Source organism: Branchiostoma floridae, chromosome 6 (genome assembly GCF_000003815.2).
Source record: "Branchiostoma floridae strain S238N-H82 chromosome 6, Bfl_VNyyK, whole genome shotgun sequence".
Lineage (NCBI taxonomy): Eukaryota > Metazoa > Chordata > Leptocardii > Amphioxiformes > Branchiostomatidae > Branchiostoma > Branchiostoma floridae.
The window spans coordinates 24,922,915-24,941,550 of record NC_049984.1 but is presented as its reverse complement, the minus strand read 5'-3'; the positions used below and the strand labels follow the sequence as shown (position 1 = coordinate 24,941,550).

General features: G+C 40.9%; 1 protein-coding gene across 4 annotated transcripts in view; it reads left to right on the top strand.

Moving 5' to 3' along the window:
* The window catches only part of LOC118417185 (breast cancer anti-estrogen resistance protein 1-like), a 40,261-nt gene that overhangs the window by 14,684 nt on the left and 6,941 nt on the right, over positions 1 to 18,636 (top strand). For 3 of the 4 annotated variants that reach the window (XM_035822631.1, XM_035822629.1, XM_035822630.1), the window contains exon 2: positions 12,111 to 12,749. In XM_035822631.1, coding sequence (XP_035678524.1) covers positions 12,111 to 12,749 — 639 coding nt within the window. Of the gene's footprint in view, positions 1 to 3,233; positions 3,394 to 12,110; positions 12,750 to 18,636 lie in introns of those variants that run through there. The other variant, XM_035822628.1, reaches the window with a different exon arrangement.

Genomic DNA, 18,636 nt, shown 5'->3' with positions numbered 1-18,636 from the left:
GAGCAGTACCAAATCCACATAGTCAGGCCACTCCCATGATCTATCTATTACCAAGCACCCGTTTTGTTTGCTTGTTAAAGAGGCGACAATGGGAAAGTTTATGCGAATTAGGATTTGCGTCCCGCAGAATCAAACAAATGATTTTGCGCATGCCGTCCTCAGGGGAATTGAAGGGTGTTGTTATTCTCTTCATGCTAATACGCTTATCCAAAATGTTACAGTTTTGCTTTATGAATTTTTTATTATCGGAATGACATCACTGTTTCTCATATTCCTTCCAAAGTAAAGTATCAAATTTGCATGAATAAATAAGTTATACTATTGATATGATTAATACGAAGCAGCTGTAGCTATGATAGTTGACGAAAGTAAAAGGAGAATTGTCCCTAGAAAGTTTCGTTTTAGTATTTTTGGTCAACGTTTGTGATTGCCATAATTTACAGTACAGATATTGCCAGAGTTGTTTTGCGAATTTCAAAGAAACAGGTAGAATATATTGTTAGCTTTCTAAGGTGTGTAACCATTAAAATCTTTATTATGCAAAAATTGTAACAGGTAGAATGTATGGTAACTTGTACATGCATGGCAGTTGAATTCTTGCTAATATATAACAGTTTTAACAATGGGGAACAACAAGTATATACCCAGCCATGTGAACATTGCTCGAACAGTGTATCCTGGATCCAGAGACAAAACAAGCCGGAGTTGTCCATCCGTAAGAGACAGTCTGGTCCCCACACAGACACTACAGGATGTTGTGGTGCTTGTATAGAATATCAAACATTCAAACACACACGTGCAACCGTATAATGTTTAAGGAGGTGTAGGTAGCTTTAGATGTTATCGTATCTCTTTAGAAATTATGATTCACTTGATAAATTCTTTTGGCTTTGGGAGGGGGGTGGTTGTCTATTCAAAAATTGGGTTAAGAAATTTGGGGAGACATTAATATGGTCTGATCCTGAAGGAGTAAAAAGAGGGGAAGGTCTAGTGTTGGGTTTTGGTATAGGTCCATTATAATGATAAATCTTGTGAATTTTGCAGTTGAATACTCCATAGGACCATTGGGATTATTCATGTCTCTATGAATTTTCATGCTGGTGCACGTGCAAAGCCAATTGTTGTAAACGGCCAAAAAAAACAAAGTCTCTGGTGGTAGTTTTAATCAAAGTCGGCATCGGAAACACTCACATTTATCATATGACATGTTCTGCAAATTTGTTTAGGCAATCTTCGTCAACGTAAAAGATAGCACTGATGACCTCCCATTATTACACAAAGGAGGATCGTTGGCAGGACATTGATACGGATATACGACCAATGTGTCATGCAAAGTACCCCAGACAATTAGGGATAGTCGTGCCAAACCATGTCTGTGTCGGGGCGTAATAAAGTGACATTGGCCGTGATTGCCTAGCTTGGGCTGTGTCAATTTATATCTCTTGTTCTTGTACATTTTAAAGCATAATCGTATTGCAGAAATTTTAAGATTGGGAAGAAAATTTGAGTCTGAAACTGTATTCATAATTATATCGACTCTCCTCTCTCAATTTTTACACTGGTAGCATATGTGTAGTACAGTGGTAGCAGCCCTGTTTCTGGAACTAGAAGGTATGAGTTCAATTCCGACTATGTCGCTCACTCGAACCGCACGCGAAAGTTTTGCAGTTCCTTATGACGGGACGTTAAGCCATGGTCCATTGACCATTGTGCTTGACAAAACAACAGCTAGGGGAATTTCCCTGGTACAATGAACCTGTAAATACTGTACATAGTGTCTGTCTTCTCTGTCACAACCATTGGAAGAATAGCTCTTTAGTGAGCTTAACTAGTACATGATCACTTTTTTTCTTTCAGGTTTTTGCCGTTTTTTATTATTACATCTTCTAGTTCAGTCTTGATTGTTTTCCTAAACGCAGGAACGGACAAATGAGTTTGCTTGGCCTTATAAATGTGTCATTGAAGCCAAATGGAAAAGGCAGGATAATAGAGCTTAGGACCGCCAGGGGAAATAAAGGTACGGGTTAACGGCGGGGTTGTGCCATGAGTCATGTGACCCGAGGCGGCGGCGGCGGTACTTAGCACGGTAGGAAATCTGGGATCTGATTTTTACACCACACTCACATGCTGTAGCTCTCGCAGATTGCTCCTGAATATTTGATGTCCTGGCTTTGTTACTTACAGTTACATCATCTACTACTAGTCAGGCTTTTAGCTAGGCATGCGTCAACGCGTCATTTAGACGCACTGTCCTAACAAACATAAGAAATCGGACGCAATACTTTTAAGCAAGACGCACTACGGACGCCCAAATTTTTCCCCCCAGCCTCAGTCAGGGCAAACATATTGTAACAGACACAAAAAAATCTTGGCTGAATTCTACAAAATATGCACCTCAAAATGCAGGAAATAGCATTTCAGAGGGTTATGATTTCAAAATTTTCCGGGGGAGGATACCCCCAGACCCCCCTACAATGTTCGCGCCCGCGAGCGCCGCAGATCGCTCTGATTACTTTGGACGCCCTAAAATTAATTCCTAGCTAAAAGCCTGCTACTAGTACGAGTAATCCTTGTTAGAGGGTATACCGTTATGGTCATAGTGTGACGGGCGTTCTGACAGGGCTTTCTCTTGAGCTTTTTTCCGTCCTTCTCATTGTTTCGGAGCCTGTGTTGTTGATTTTTTTTTTGTTCAATCTGTCACGATGATACACTTTCATAAGTATCATATCGTGCAGTGCAGATATTGTGGAAGGACAGAGTTAATTTTTTTTTCTGCCCCAACAAGCAAGCTTCCGTCCTAGGATGGAGGGACGAGTCCTGGAGACCGCAAAGCGTTCTGACTCGTTTACTGTGAAATAACGATCGTCTAATGCTAGAATGACATTATACCGGCTATACAAGTACAGATACAAATACTATATAGTCTAACATGTGGCTTTTTTAATGCAACCAGTGAAATGCTTTCATGTCAGAGCTTATTTTATAAACTTGTAGGATTGCTGGATACATGTACTGTATGTAGACAGGCATGACAACTTGTCACATCACACTGCCATTAAAGCAAGAATAATTTCAAAAGGTCAGATAGGTTTGACGGATCTGGGCTAAAGATGAAAATTGCAGGGTAGGTCCTTTTCATGTTGTCAGTCGGTATGCAAATGAGCTGTGAGAACCGGCAATCCCAGCAGTCCCTTGTAGTGATCTCATCAAAAGGCTGGAGGGTCGAGCGAGCATGCCCTGAGAGAATACATGCAGCTAGATCACAGACTGTCTTGTAGGGCACACACACAAATGTCTGAGCTTCCAACACACTAGAGAAGGATATACAAAGGATATGCGTCGCTGGTTTTATGCATGTGTTTTGTGAACGGTGAAACCATCATGCCAGAAAGAGTGAGTATAAATAATATAATTCCTGTGAGTGTATACTACAGTATAGTGTAAGCATGCTATTAAAGTAAGGAATATGGTGTTTTCAATGTATGGGGTTTGTACTGCATATCATGTAAAATTGCGTAAGTTTCAGGGATCATTTGAAGTAACAGCTTTAGTTCATTAGGAAGAATTCCTGTATAGAGTAAGCATGCGAAAGAGTAGTGTGTTCAGCTTCAATGCATACAGTGTCAATTGTGGGGCTTGCACTATATGTTATGTGCAATCGTATTATACGTTTCAGGGATTTGTGTTGTAACGGCTTCAGTTCATTAGGAAGATTTCATGGTTGGTTGTCACACTGTGTATAATCTAATATTGCCCCAATTTGAGAGACTTGAGTGCTTTCACACCCCTGTGCTAGCCCCACCCCACCCCAGGCTAGCTGCCTGCACCAAACTGTGACATGTTTATTTACCCAGTGAAGCCCCCAGTGTAGTCTGTAGTCTGTTATCCCTGTTCTATCTACAGCCTTGTTTGCATGTCTGGGGTTTACTGTCCAAGGTAATCACCAAATACCCAATGCTCTCCAAGCAGAGGTTAGGCTTCTGTTGTTTTGGATAGCCGTTTTAGCTGTTTTGGGGGTCTTTCTTGTCAGTTTTCATCAGGTTGGTACATGTATGTGACTGAATAGTAAGACTCTTTTTGCACAACCGTTGCTTTATAAAGTTTATTCCCACCGACGCTTCGGTGACGGTCTATCACCCTCCTCAGCACAATTCTGACATTCGGGACAAGATTGCAACACTGCCTAAAACAATCACTGTATATGCGTAACAGTAAATATCGAATGTTTAGGACCACATCTGTAAGCAGCGACACTTATACAGTTGCAGTGCAATATGAACCAGTCAGAATTACTGTTAAAAAAGGTGACAGTCACAGAAACTTTGGTGGAAATAAACCAAGGGTTGTGTAAAAAGACTTTCTTCTTTTGTTTGGCTGGAAACAAGAAACAAAGTTGACAAAACTAGATCAAAACGCAGTCAAAAACAAATGGAAGCCTAACCTCTGCTTGGAGGAGGTTTTATTTCTGTAGGGTGGGGGTCTCCAGGGGTATGTTGGGACAGTCCAATTAGACCACTAATTGCCAAACTTGAGACCTCAAGATTTGCTACTGTTTACATTTTCCATATCTCTTCTGATCTACTGGTGGGATATGTGGCTAATGAGGTTGAAAATAACATGTGAAACTGTTTGTGTTTGGCCAGTCACCTATGTTTGTTATCACTGACCTGAACTAGAATGTGTCTTCTGGATTTGTTACACTTTCTTTGCAAAGGTCATATCATTAGTATGTCTACAAATTTGCAAGCTTTAGCCATTAGGATTTTTCCCTTGGTCTACTGGTATGAAATTTCATACAAAATATCGAGTAGTATCATTTGCTGCCAAAGATTGATGAGAAATAATTAATATTTGCACATATTGTGGCATATTTATCTTGAATGATATATCAGTACTGATATCTGTGGAGTGTCCATAAATACTAGGAAAAAAACTTCCCTCAAAAAAAAAAGAAGAAAATAACGAAAAAATTGTGGAATTCTCTTCACCAATTTGCAAATTTGCTCTTGAGGTGTGTTTCAAGCATTGACATCTGTCAATCATCCATCAAACCTGCCAGGTCCCATGTAGTGTTCTGACCATATTTCACTTGTAGAGGTGACAACTGTTACCAGGTGTAATGACCTATCAGCACCCCCTGCATGGGGTTAGGGTTTGAAGTAGAATTATTTCTTGCAATGGGAAAACCAGACACAATCTCAATTTCATTTTTCTCATATGTTCTTCTTTTCTTCAAATTCATGGTCAGGGTTTGCATATTGTGTTGTTTTTTTTTTCATGAAGTTACAGGACCAATGTTATAGATGTAGCCTGATTAAATCTCGCTTATAGCAGCTGCCCAATATCTGGCCGGCCTCTGTGGGGAGGGGCCAGTTACAGCCCTGGACAGTACATTTTTACAGGAAAGGGTTGCTAGCCCTTCCTCTAACATGGGACCCCCATTTTACATCCCTTCTGAAATACTAGTGCAGCCCTAACCTAGCTCATAGTTAGTAGATGCCCGTAGCAAAGAAAAAGTTACGCTCTGTAAGTGTAACACCAACCCAAAGGCTTGCTACAAATGTTTCTCTCTTCCCTTGTTTTGAAACTTTGGTACCAGGAAAGAAAGGCATATCATCAGGTAGATTAGTAGTCTTTTCAGTTGTCCCAGGTCAGAGGTGGGATCTATTGACACACATGTTTTGTCTAACACTGGCTGGGCTTTCAGAATCCCACACAAAAGACTGAATGAGGTCATTTTAGAGAACTAAAATAGTATTATCTGTCACACAAGTTTAACGTTTTCTACCCAAATGTGCAAGTTCTCAATTTTATAGGTCGTCTGTATAAAAACTCGGAAGTAGATAGTTTATTTTTGTAAGAACTAAAAAGTAAAGCATTGTTCTCTTCTTGTCTTTACCCTGGGAACTTGTCTGTTTCGGCACAGTTGACTGGTTTTCCACAGTATATCATATTTTTAGGTTCCCACAGTCTTTTGTATGGTGGAGACATTAGCACATATCCAGTGTCTGGGTTCGTGGGAAATTTACCCCATTTTTGTCCTACCATTGCAAATGGTGTGAGAGCTTAATTGAAAATTTGAATATTACAAAAAATAGCACCAAAACTACTGGTTTTCCTCCCCACCTTGGTCCCTATGCCTAGTTAGAAATTTTGTTGAAGCTTTAAATGTGTTTGTAGTACAAGCTTCATCAACAGCTATATACCACCCAAAAGTCATGACCGTAGCTCATCATTACAGTTATTTACACAAGATACTTAAAGTGGAAGTTCTGCTGCAGTACCAAGAAAAGCTGCTAGGAGACCCAAAATCTAATCACTTTTTTGATACTTTTTTGATACTATGATAATGATAGGGTAATACTTAACCACTTACCAAGCTTCATGACAATTTGTCCATAGCTTCTCGAGTTATGCAAAATCATACACATACAAAAAATACATACAAATGCTACCAAACCCTATCAAAAACATAGCCTTCTTGGTGAAGGTGTGAAAACTACATGTACATGATGTATACAGTGTCTTCAGTGTACTTCTTGGCTGTACCTACAAGTGTTTCAGATTCTTGGCTGTACCTACAAGTGTTTCAGATTAACCCTGACTTGTCTCCCCACCAACAGCAATGTTTAGATTCTAGAGAAAACCAAACAAACTGAGGTGTCCAACAGTCCTGTAGCTATACACACCCCCTGTCAAAACCTGCTGGGAAACTTGTAAGAGAACACCCCCTCTCTCTTCTTCTCACAAACTTCTCTCAACACCCTGTCCATCATGTAAAGTCCTGGACAGACTCTGAAAAAAAATCGCCTAGAATATGCAGTGTTTTGTTCGATGGTATGCACATTAGTAGACAATTTATGTGGTCTGAGAATAGGTACATGTGCGTTCTGCCAACATTTTGTTTAAAAAGAGGGTTATCAAATTAATTTGGTAGATGGTTATCATATCACTTGTCCTCTCTTCAAAATTAGAATAACAGTTTTTAAACATAGTTTTATTGTTGTTTTGAAGAGCATGAAAGAGTAACTTAGACAATAAGAAATAATTGTTAAAGCGTTCGCTTTGACAGTCTTCTTATAAATAGATTGGGAAGCCTTATAGCATGATATGACATTCTGCTACTGAAAATACCGTCTTTTTCGTTTGTTGCGAATATGGTAGATTCTTTGCTGTATTTAAAAGAACCTGGAAAAGTTTTGGGGGTCAGAGGTCACGTACTTGCCAACAATAGGTTCCATCTTAAAACCCTGACTACTTGAAATACAGCTTGTCAAAACAAGATGTCCTAAGCTCTTTTTTTCTTCAAATATTGGGTGTTAGGGATCCTAATAAGAAACATGATATAGGTGTCTAGTATTAGTTGATACAGAGTGCTATAGATAGAATTTTCACATCTGGATGTTAGCGGACTAATCTAAACCTGGTCTGTAACATGTTTATGTAACTTACAAATGTCAGAGTTGAGGGTATGTTGTTCATTTCACACTTCGCCAAACAGCGTTGTTCGAAAACTGCACGTAAATAACGCAGTGTTGTATTTTGCTTCCAACTTCATGACAACATTTGGGTATGGGTAAAAAGTTGTCAAGATATTGTACCTACATGTATTTACAAGGTGTTTAAACAGTTTGGATAGCGAATGGGCCACCAAAGTTGTTGTTGTAAGTGAAATTGTATCCTTCGGTTACACGTGACCCAACGATAATTGTTTAAATGATGTCATGGCTTGAAAATTTACCTGTTACCCCTTTTAGCTAACGACTTGACTTTCCAACAAAGCTGTGCGCATTCCATACCGATCGCGTTGTCGTCAACTTGTGTATTAAGTGTCGGATGGCGAGCTTGCTGAGATCAAATTAGTGGAACCAGAGCAAGCACTAGTTAGCCCCTGTCAGTTGTGTTATACTTTCTATTGTTCCAGACTTCTGAGTGTAGCAGCCTTAGGCCGCACCAATTTAATTCCTTGGTTCATGGATTCGCTCGCTCCTATTTTTTGGGAAAAAAAATAAAAATAAAAATTACCACTCAGCAAATTTTCACCATTAATGAAACCATTCACCAACTTTCTGGTGTAGCAAACTGGCCTTTATATTAGAAGCTCCTTTAATTGTGGGTACAGGTGCTGTTACTGTACAATAATAGTACTAGTGTTTTTGTACTTTTTTCAAGCCGAAAACTTTTTTTCTTTATGTTTTGGATTAGCCGTTACCTTTACCCCAACCATTTAACAATTTTTATTTTTATTTCGCCCTCTCGCTCCATATTTTTTATGAAAAAATCCGTGAACCAAGAAATTAAATTGGTGTGGCCTTATGAGAACATGTTGACAAGTTATCGGTCTTCTGTCTAACCTACATTCCACTAGCATTTCTGGTCTTTCATGTTTGTCATACCCTTCACATATCTTGTTTTCCGGTCACAAGATTTAAAGAAAAACACAAATTACTGACTCCAGATTTTTATAAAAACGTCAAACGTAAATCATTATTTATATCTGTACTACAAATGTAGTTCTGCTATCATTATGAGTGTTTATAATGAATATGGATTACTGAATCTATGAGTAGTTCCATCAGGTTGGTAAGTCACTGAACAACAAGATTCTGTCTGTCACCTTCTTCAGGGCAATTCTGACTGGTTCACATTGTACTGCAGCATAGGTGGCGCTGCTTATATATGTGGTCCCAAACACTAAGTTTTAACATATCCTATCGTCAAGTTTATGTATGGGAAATTCTTAAGCTGTAACCTAAATCAGTTGCTTTTAAAAACGGTATTTAGCATTTAGGAATATCAAGTTGACGGACTGTAGTTTCAGACTGCATTATTATCAAAATATTGAAATTCGAAACCACTGTTCGTTCGTAGACTTGATACCCCAAAATTCAACGTTTTAACTAAACAACGGATAAAGGTTACCCTGCGGATAAAGGTGAACTAGCGTTAAGTTCTTGTATTCTTCTGTCCACTACCGGTTCTAAGTTTTAGGATTGGAAATATTTCGTCACCAGGTATGTAAGTGTACAGTACACATGAGGGTCTGCATGCCTTTTTCCGTTAAGCGTTACGAGCCATTTTAATTCACCGTTAATCGTTACCGACCCGCTCTAATTCAACGTTAATCGTTATCGGTATATTCTTCGTGAAGCGTTATTGGTCGTTTTAATTCAACGTTAATCGTTATTTGTTATCCCGAATTCACCGTTAAGCGTTACCAAGAAATTCTTCGTAACCCGTTATACTATACACACGAAGTCAAATGCCAGATAGAACCCCTGAAAATGTAGGAAATTGCGTTTCAAAGGGTCCAGATTTCAAAATTTCTCCGAGCCTCCCGGCCTTCGGCTCTGAACATGGTAAATTATGTTGCGGAAGCGTCGCCCTCAAAACTTTATCACTCATACAGATTTCAGTGTCAAACATAGCTTAGTTTCGGGCAAAAAGTTCTCCTAGAATGCAGAAAATGAGGTAGAATGCAGAAAATGAGGCTTGCGCCTTTGGCGCTCACGACGACATGGCGAAAATATGTTAGGGGCGTGGGTTTTCGCACACACAAAAAAAACTTTTCTCTCTAATAAAATGTCATTTGATTTAGCTTCGTCTTACGGCAAAATCTGCCCTTCAAAATGCAGTAAATGGCGTTTCAGACGGTCCAGATTTTGAAATTTTCCCGGACTTACATTGCAACGTCTCGTGCCTTCCGAGCTCGAAATGGTAAAAATATGTCGGGCTCTGGGGGTGGAGGCCAAAGCTACGAGTATAAATTTGATGAAAATGTCAAAATCAACGTAGCTTAGTCGGTCGAAAATTTGCTAAAAAATGCAGGAAATAGCATTTAAGGGGGTCTTGATTTTTAAAAATTTTCCGGGGAAGCATCCCCCAGACCCCCATGGAATGCGTCGCGCAATCGGCGCTCCATGTGCTGAAACAATAGTTCAATCCCTCCATACGAAATTTGCTGCCGCCGTCTTTGTGGCGGGCCGGGAACTCTGCCTCCGTCCATTTACAGATGTCATGAACATTGTCCCTGTTATTCCTCCGGGTTCTGGGCACCTTTTGCTTCTCACAATGTATTTTCACCCATTGATATAACTACTCTAGCGTTGTATGAATAGGAATGCAAGTCAATGCTACTGTTATGCTTTGTAACTCATTCTGAATTTACCGTTAAGCGTTACCGGGCCTCCTGAATTTACCGTTAAGCGTTACCGGGCCTCCTGAATTCACCGTTAAGCGTTACCAAGACCCCCCCATGCAGACCCTCACACATATCTACAATTTCATCTAAGCTTCTAAGAAATGGAACAACAGGCTGCAATCATTTGTGGGTAGGGAAACAGGAGCCAAACAAAATGTGACCTCCCCGACACTGTAGTGTTACTCCAGACATTCCTTCAGCACAAGCAGAGATTACCTTACAAGGGACCCAAACTGGAGGTTGCCATTTGAACCATGTAAAGGTCACCTCAGCTGTAACCAGTTACTGTAAATGCATTTAAGTTTGCGGGGATTTAATTTCGCAGTAGCAGGAAAAAGGACTTTACGGTAGCACCATGCACTGTAGTCTCTCACTTCCTTGGAAAAATGTTTGCGGTGGTTTTAAGTTTGTAGTGAAGCGGTCACCGCGAAAACTGCGAACATTAAACCACCGCGAAAGTTTCTGCATTTACAGTAGGCTCTGTGCAGACAAGTATGGCGGGGTAGTGACTTCTGTATGTGTGAAATGTTGATTGGCCCTGGGGCATTTGCACCCCTTCTAGTTGAACTCTTCACCGCATAGGACGGCAAAGGTGGCATGTGTAGTCTATTGGTTAGCGGCCCTGCCTCTTGAACTAGAAGCTTTGAGTTTGGTTTCAGTTGTGTCGCTCACCCGACTTGCACGCTACGGGAAAGGGCTGTAGTCCTAAGGACGGGACGTCAAACCTTGGTCCACTGTTCATTGTGCTTGTCAAAAGAGCTAGGGAACTTCCCTGTTCAGTGAATCTGTAAATACTGCACATACTGTATGTAGTGTCTGTCCCCTCTGTCAGGACCAGTGGAAGAATAGCTCTTCTGTGCAATTTCGGCTTTTTTCAAGGTAGAATGAGCCACACAAACACACAAACAATGCCCAAACATAACGCTAGTTCACCTTTATTCGCAGGGTAACCCATATCCGTTGTACCTAAAACAGGGTACTTAGGGATATCACGTTGATGGACGGTAGTTTTGAATTACATTTTTTTTTATATAATTCAAGACCACCGTCAATCGACTAGACATCCTGAAATACCCCGGTGTTAGATACAACGGATAAAAGTTACCCAGTGAATAAAGGTAAACTAGCGTTAACCTTCTTGGCAAAAGTAAAATGAATATAAACACATGAAAGCAACAAAGGTACAAAAATCATTATCTGCTAGTCAAGTTCAACTGCACTCACTCTTCTTGTCAGACTAGTAGGTCTTAACTCCAGGTACCACACCCAAGAGCCTTTTGTGTGACCTTGGTAAAGTCTGACATTGTCTGACCCCACACCAAGGAGCTTATAATGGATTGGACACAACTTTGCAATCAGACTGGGTTGGGCTTTCCTTTCCGATTTCTTTCCTGGTGTAATTTGAATGTCACACCCACCAGGCTGCTAGCTTACATGTGGAGTTTATAAAGAGATGGAGGAATCCAGGGGTTGTGTCAGTGACACCATGAACTTGGTGGTCTTTGTGTCAGGGTCAAAGTTTACCTCCAGCAAATAGGTTTTGGCTCAATGGTATTTTGTCCTACTTGGGCAGTGATAATGTTTCAGGTGGTATGATAACTTGGGTTATCACAAGGGCTTTTATAGAATAGAACATAATAGTTTTCTTTTACACAACCAGTTTTTTCTCACCTGCTGACGTTTCGATGTCTGTCAGACATCTTCCTCAGAGCTTCTCACTGGAGTTCTGCTTCTCGCCGCTACATTTAGCCTATACAGGTGGCGCTTCTATCGATTAATCTGAATACACGCAATCGGTAATCCGAATACTGGGTTTGAACGTTGAAATTGTTGAATTTATATTGATGTTTGTATTTGAATAGAGGAAAGCAATACCTAAAGTTTATTTAAATTTGTGTTCCCTCTGTAGAATGTCCTTGCCAAGGCGCTGTATGACAACATCCCCGAGACTCCCGACGAGCTGGGCTTCCGGAAGGGCGACATCGTGACTGTCCTGGAACAGAACACCCAGGGCCTGGAGGGATGGTGGCTCTGCTCGCTCCACGGGCGCCAGGGCATCGCCCCCGGCAACCGGATGAAGCTCCTGGCGGGGATGTACGACAAGCCGTTCTCTCCCACCCCCCAGGGGGGGCAGCCGCAGCAACAGCCGCTGTACCAGACGCCAGCAAAGGCAGCAGGATACCAAGTGCCCCCCTCCCACCAGTACCAGTCCCCTCCCTCCCACCAACCGTTATACAAGGTCCCCAGCTCAGGGGGTAGCTACTCCACTCCCTCCCCCTTCACCCCATACTCCACCCCCTCCCCCCACTCAGTATACAATGTGCCGACATCCCACGGCGGGTTTGCCTCCACGTACCAGGTTCCGCCGAGCTCGTCCGGTTACCAGGTCCCGCCGGCGCTGACCACGTCGCCGGGGTACGGTTACCCGGCACAGCAGACCAGCCCGGGTTACCAGGTCCTGCCTGCTGCAGTCAGGGAACAGAACTACCAAGTCCCACCCTCGCTACAGAGGCAGAGAAACTCCGCCACCAACATTAGTACAAACAAGGTGAGATACAAATGTACACATTTATTTTGTATTATTAAATTTGTAAGAGGACTGTATCCCCCTCTTTTTTGTGAAACTCCCCTGCAGTTCCAAGGAAAGCAGCTAGAGGGCCCAAACTTATGTCGCTTCTTCCAGACCTTGAGAGCTGTCTATCAAGAAAATATCGTGACCGCAGCTTGTAAAACATGCAAGATATTAAGACCAGAAGTTCTACTGCAATACCACAGAGAGCTGCTAGAGGGCCCATAACCAACTCGTCTATTCCTTTTGCCAACCTCCACCAACTTACCAAGTATCATAAAGATCCATCCACAATTTCTTGAGTCATGCTATCTACAAACAAATGCACCCTAAAACATAACCTTCTTGGTGAAAAAAACATCAGAAGTCCATCCCTGCTAAATGACTAGATCAGGGAGCAGGGAAGATAAAAGGCCTGTCTGTGCCAGTGTTAATGGAATCTGTTAAGGCCCTGGTATGAAGAATGGGAAAATCAATTTTTACCGGACCCAATCGATCAGAGACAGGTGGAAGGGTTTGAACCTCTGACACTGCTAACACTTGTCTCCCAACATGGCACCAGTAAGGCCATACTAAATTATATATGTGATCCTGGTCTTTTGAAGGAAAAACATTAAGCAAGAAGATAAAAACAATCATTTACTGTATGGATTTTGCAGCTGGGGAAAATTTTGTCCATTTCATCCTCTGTGACGGACAAAAATATTATAGAAAAAAAATGAAATTTTGCAAAGATCTCCATAATTTAGCACAGATGCCATTGAATCAAGCTGAGTCTACTCTACCAGCAAAATTTGCCCCTCAAAATGCAGGAAATAGTGTCGCAAAGGTTTTAAAATTCAAAATTATCCCAGACCCCCTCGGATCGTTGCGCCTTCCTCGCTTGACAGGATTTCCATTAAAAATCCGGGGGACGAAAAAAAAATTTCAGGCTGGCTAGAGCGCTGGCCCGTTGACAGAGATGGATCGGCGCTGGTTACCGCAAATTGAAAAGTGAATTAAGTCGGACGGATGTTGACTGATCAGGAATTAGCGGAGATGATAGCGATTGATTTTTACTCACCTTCCCCGTCCCCTCTAATACAGAGTACACGTGCTCAATAAAAAACACTCCAAAAGGCTGTTGTATATCGCACAGCTCAAGTGAGAGTAATAGATTTTTAGGATCAAGAGAACAAGATTGATGCAAGAGGAAGGTGTGTGAAAAATTAGTGGAAAGATAGAGGAAAATCGACAGGAAGTAAAAAAAAAAAGGCATGTAAATTAATGGATTGTACCACACTGGCATCAAGATGGGGGTGTCCTTCTGTACTATTACATTACTAAGAAGTGTGAAGATGTGTAAAAAGATCAAATCGTTCAAATCAAAAGATAGAGGAATATCAACAGCAGGTAGAAGAAATGGTATCTAAATCAATGGATTGTACCACATTAGCATCAAGATGGGGGTGTCCATCTGTACTATTACATTACTCAGAAATATAAAAAAAGGCTTAAAAATACTGCTATGGTATAAAAAATCAACTTTCATCATCTGAAGTAATGGACTGTACTACACTGCCATAAATATGGGGGTGTCTTTCTGTGATATGACATTACTTAGAAGTAAAGCATCAAGACCATGCTAGCTGCATACATGCCCCAAATCCTACAAATGTATCAAAGGGATCTTGAATTATAGCTGTGAACACACAGACACAATCAATTGCAGTACCCCCCCCCCCCCCCCCCCCGGAGATTGACACTCAAGGAGTTAATGAAGAAATCTAATGATGTCTAAAACGGTGATTTACATTAAAGTTTCATAAACCATTTAGAAGAAATATCGTAATCTTAAGCTGCATGTATTCTCATTTAGAATTTATAGAATCAGGACAAGATACTGCAAAATAATTACATGTAGTACTATATCAGCCGTGAACATAATGTCTCATTTGGAGTTCACTCCACTGTTATCAAGAGTAATAGAGTAATGGACATGCGGAGAAGAATAGGGAAACTGGAGACAAATTAGTTATTTCCTTACCATTGGCTGTGGTGAATGTCCAAGTTAATTAGGTTAACTTAGATAGGTTCACACAGTGCTTGAAGTCAATGTACAAGTCAATAGGAAAGCCACCAGGCAGGGCCTAATGGAGTTTCCAATACTGGCTTACACTGAAAACACCCATTTACAAGTTGTGGATTTAGGGGAGGGCCTCAGTAAAATCATTCTTCATCAATTGGGCCTCAGATTTGTTACGGTGGGGAAGTTGTTTGACAAAGTTGTTTTGTTTCCCATGTACATGTAATTGAAAAATTTAACGTCGAGATAGATTTACAAAGAAAGGTATTGCAGCGATTGAAGCATATTATTGATCTCATTGTTGGGCCCCCTTTTGTCACAAGTACTTTGAAACCAAGGAAATTCCTGGAAATATTTGCAGGAATTATTTGCATCTGTGTCGTGACTCTAGTGCAGTGTAGTACTTGCTGAATGCTGCAGTATTTAAAAGAGTTACTGTACAACGGAAAATGTTTGCAAGGATTTGATTTTACAGTCGGCAGTTTTGGTGGTAGGTGGTAGGCAGGCCAAAGACAGAGCTGCAAAAACTGCAATACCGCAGACATTTCCACATTTGCAGTGTAACTGAGTGCCTACAATTTGGTTTTCTGTCATACAAATTGATGTGCACAATAAATACATACAACCACACCTCTGTCAAAGGAGAATTGTGTTCCAGCAAATGTCATCAGAAGAGGGGGAGGGGGGCAGCACAATTTATGTGCCATATCCTCCTCCTTGACACACCTCATGTCCAGTTGTCAGTCACCAAACAATTGTAATAAATCTTTAGGCATTCTCCAAACCTGTGTTACCCGGTATAAGAACAGTGCGGGCCATTTAGTACCATCAAGGTATCAAGGTATTTAGTTTCCAGGTCGTCTCCCTTGACCTATAGTTTGTTTGTTTTGCTGGTAAAATATGGTCCTGTTGAGACCAAAGCCAAGGTTAGGTGGTTGAGAACAGGGTGGCCCTGACTGTGTGTAGGGGGACATGTGACAGGACATGGCAGTGACATATGTAGGAGATGACAGGAAGGGGCATTAAAGGGGTCATACAAATATATTTGTCAGTTTCAAGTAAGTAGCCTGGTTAGGCCTAGAAAAATTATACATGATAGATACATTTATTCTTTATGAATGAAATTAACAAAAATCGAAATCCTTCATTACATAGGACAAGCAGTGTTTTTACTTCAATAGGAAGCAGGCTGAAGAAAAATTCTAACTTTAAGCTATTCAACTCCACTGGCCATCCCCAAAACAGTCTAGGTTTTTTTTCTGGGGTTGGTAGGGAAACAGGAAAAACAATATTTTTTTCCTAGGCCTTATACTACAGTACCATATGCACCAGTGCACTTGAGACTTTATTAGATTAAATCAGCATTAAATTGAGAGGATATCAAGATTAATAAAAAAAATTAGTGACTACCCACAAAAAAATGGTGCAGTATCATATATCTCATAATACAAGATCATGATTCATTTATCCAGTGTGAATTGTTTCAAATTTAAATGAGATCCTTGCAAATAAATAATCTACTCTGGCACCCCTATGGTACAAATACATTATTCAAGAAGAAGAAAAACTCAGTAGTGGACTGTTTCTTTGACAGGGTCTGTCTGAACTAACATAAGTGTGATTGAAAAGGGGTATATTTTTTGTCCTGTCTTTGTTATTGCTACAAGACCGATATAGCAAGCTATGCCACTCATTTGTGCTGTCTAAACGGGGGATGTATTTGAAGCCACGAAATCCAGTCAACTGTGTACGTTCTGTCGTGCGGATATACCAGGGTTGAAAGCATCCAGTGGGTCTGGGGGTCCTAAGAAAAGAAGGCTGCAGTCATGGGTTACTAGTTTAGGTTAGGACAGATATAACAGTCAATAGGTGTGTGACCTATGTCTGAAACACTGTTACAATACTGTATCTACAAGGAAGGTCTAAATTTAGTACAGCCTTGCTTTCCATGGTTTTGGGTCGCTGGGATGTCCCTGTAGCTCAACTGGTAGCAGCCTCACTGTTAAGCTCTTTGTTCCAGTTAGTTGGTAACTCCAGGAGACCCTGGTTCAAATCCTGGGTAGGGCATCTCAGTTGGGCTGTACATGTCTTTTAGAAGGGACTTAGAAAATGGGGGTCTTGTGTTCTAAGAGGTGTTGCATGAAGGGCTAGCAACCCGTCTCTGTAAAAATATACCCTGCAACTGAAACAGCAAGGAAACTTGCTGCGCTATGTGACACTAGGCACTACATGTACAACAGTTTGAACCAACATGGGAGCCCCAGTAAACTATTGAAACAGGATGCCGCACTAGCCACTGCAGGGTACAGTAGTACTGTATTTTCTCGTATAATAAATTACGCACCCCTAATTTTGGGCAAGTCACTGACAGATCTGTGGGACTGAAAATTAAAATGGAAAAGACATTGTACTGGATGAATAAATTCAAATTTATTATGCTTTCCCCAGGTTATTGTGCATAAAATAACTTGGGGTTACGCTGTCATGGTAACCTTTTCATTGTAAAATTGTGAACTGCCTACTGCAACTTTCAATTTTTAAAAGTTCAGTGTGTACTTTATTTGAGAAAATACTGTAGTGTGTCACTAGCCATAGCGACCTCACCACACTGTGACCTCACCACACAGTGACCTCACCACCCAGAGCCCACCTTGGTGACCACCACAGCAGGCGCTGTCAGTCCCCCCTGACTCACTGGTGCCAGTCTGTCTGTCCTCTAGTCTACCAGGGGTCCCCAGTCTCCTCTCTATTCACCAACATTTGGGCGGGTCAGAAATGAAAATTTTCTCATGCCCTATACTGACCAGGACCTTGTAGAAATCTAAAAATCCCTGATCCTGAATTTTCTCCACAATGTTAAAAAGTGTGTGGAGCAACACTATTTCCCCCTAGAAATTGTCTTGTCCAATGTTCTAACTGTTGTTTAGCCCAACACTATGCAGGTTTATATGACATAAGAATCGTATAGATAGAATGCCTTTTTTTGTCAAATATGTTTTTTGGCCACACACCAATTTTATTTGTTGTTTCTCAGATTTCCCGGCCGTATTTTTTTTTATTTGAAAAAAAAAAAAATTTTTCAAATTGATGGTCACACCTCAATCAATCAATCGTTCGCATGATCAGGTGTTGATGCGTGGCGGCTACAGACAGTTCAGACAGTTCTCGCCACGTTGTTGACAAAATTTTACAGCCTGTCCTTTCTGAAATTAACCATAGGCCTCAAATTCCAGTAGCTGAACGTGTCTATTTTGGATGCTACCAGGGAACCCCTAAATTAGCTGTATCTTGAGCAAGCCCCTCGATCTCTCCTACCCCTGACTTTTTGCAAAATTTGTTTTTCTATTTTTTTTTTTTTTTCGACCGACCAACCCAACTTTTTTCTGAAAAAATTCGAGAAGCAACACATGAAATTGGTGTGGCCTTACCAGTAATTTAGTAAGTTTGGATATGAGGAGCAGATTAGATTTTCCAAATCTGAGTGTGCAGAACAAATGTTATGATTGATAGCATGTTCATCTATATCTGTCATTTTCAAAAGGCTATTACCGGGTGTAATTTGTGCAGTGTCACAAAGATAGTGACCAGTTAATGGTTGTGACTATTTTTCATAATTGTTCCCTGCCCTGATTTCAAATTTTCTCCGGACCCCTTGCCCTCTGTAAAAATTATAACCAGTGGCTGCAGCCCAGTTTGCAATGAAAGAAATGAAGACCTTTTGTGACTGTAGTTTTGTGTTCTGAGGTTTTGTATTAGTGTGACTGCATGTAGATTGATTCCAATACATCGGTGCTATCCTCT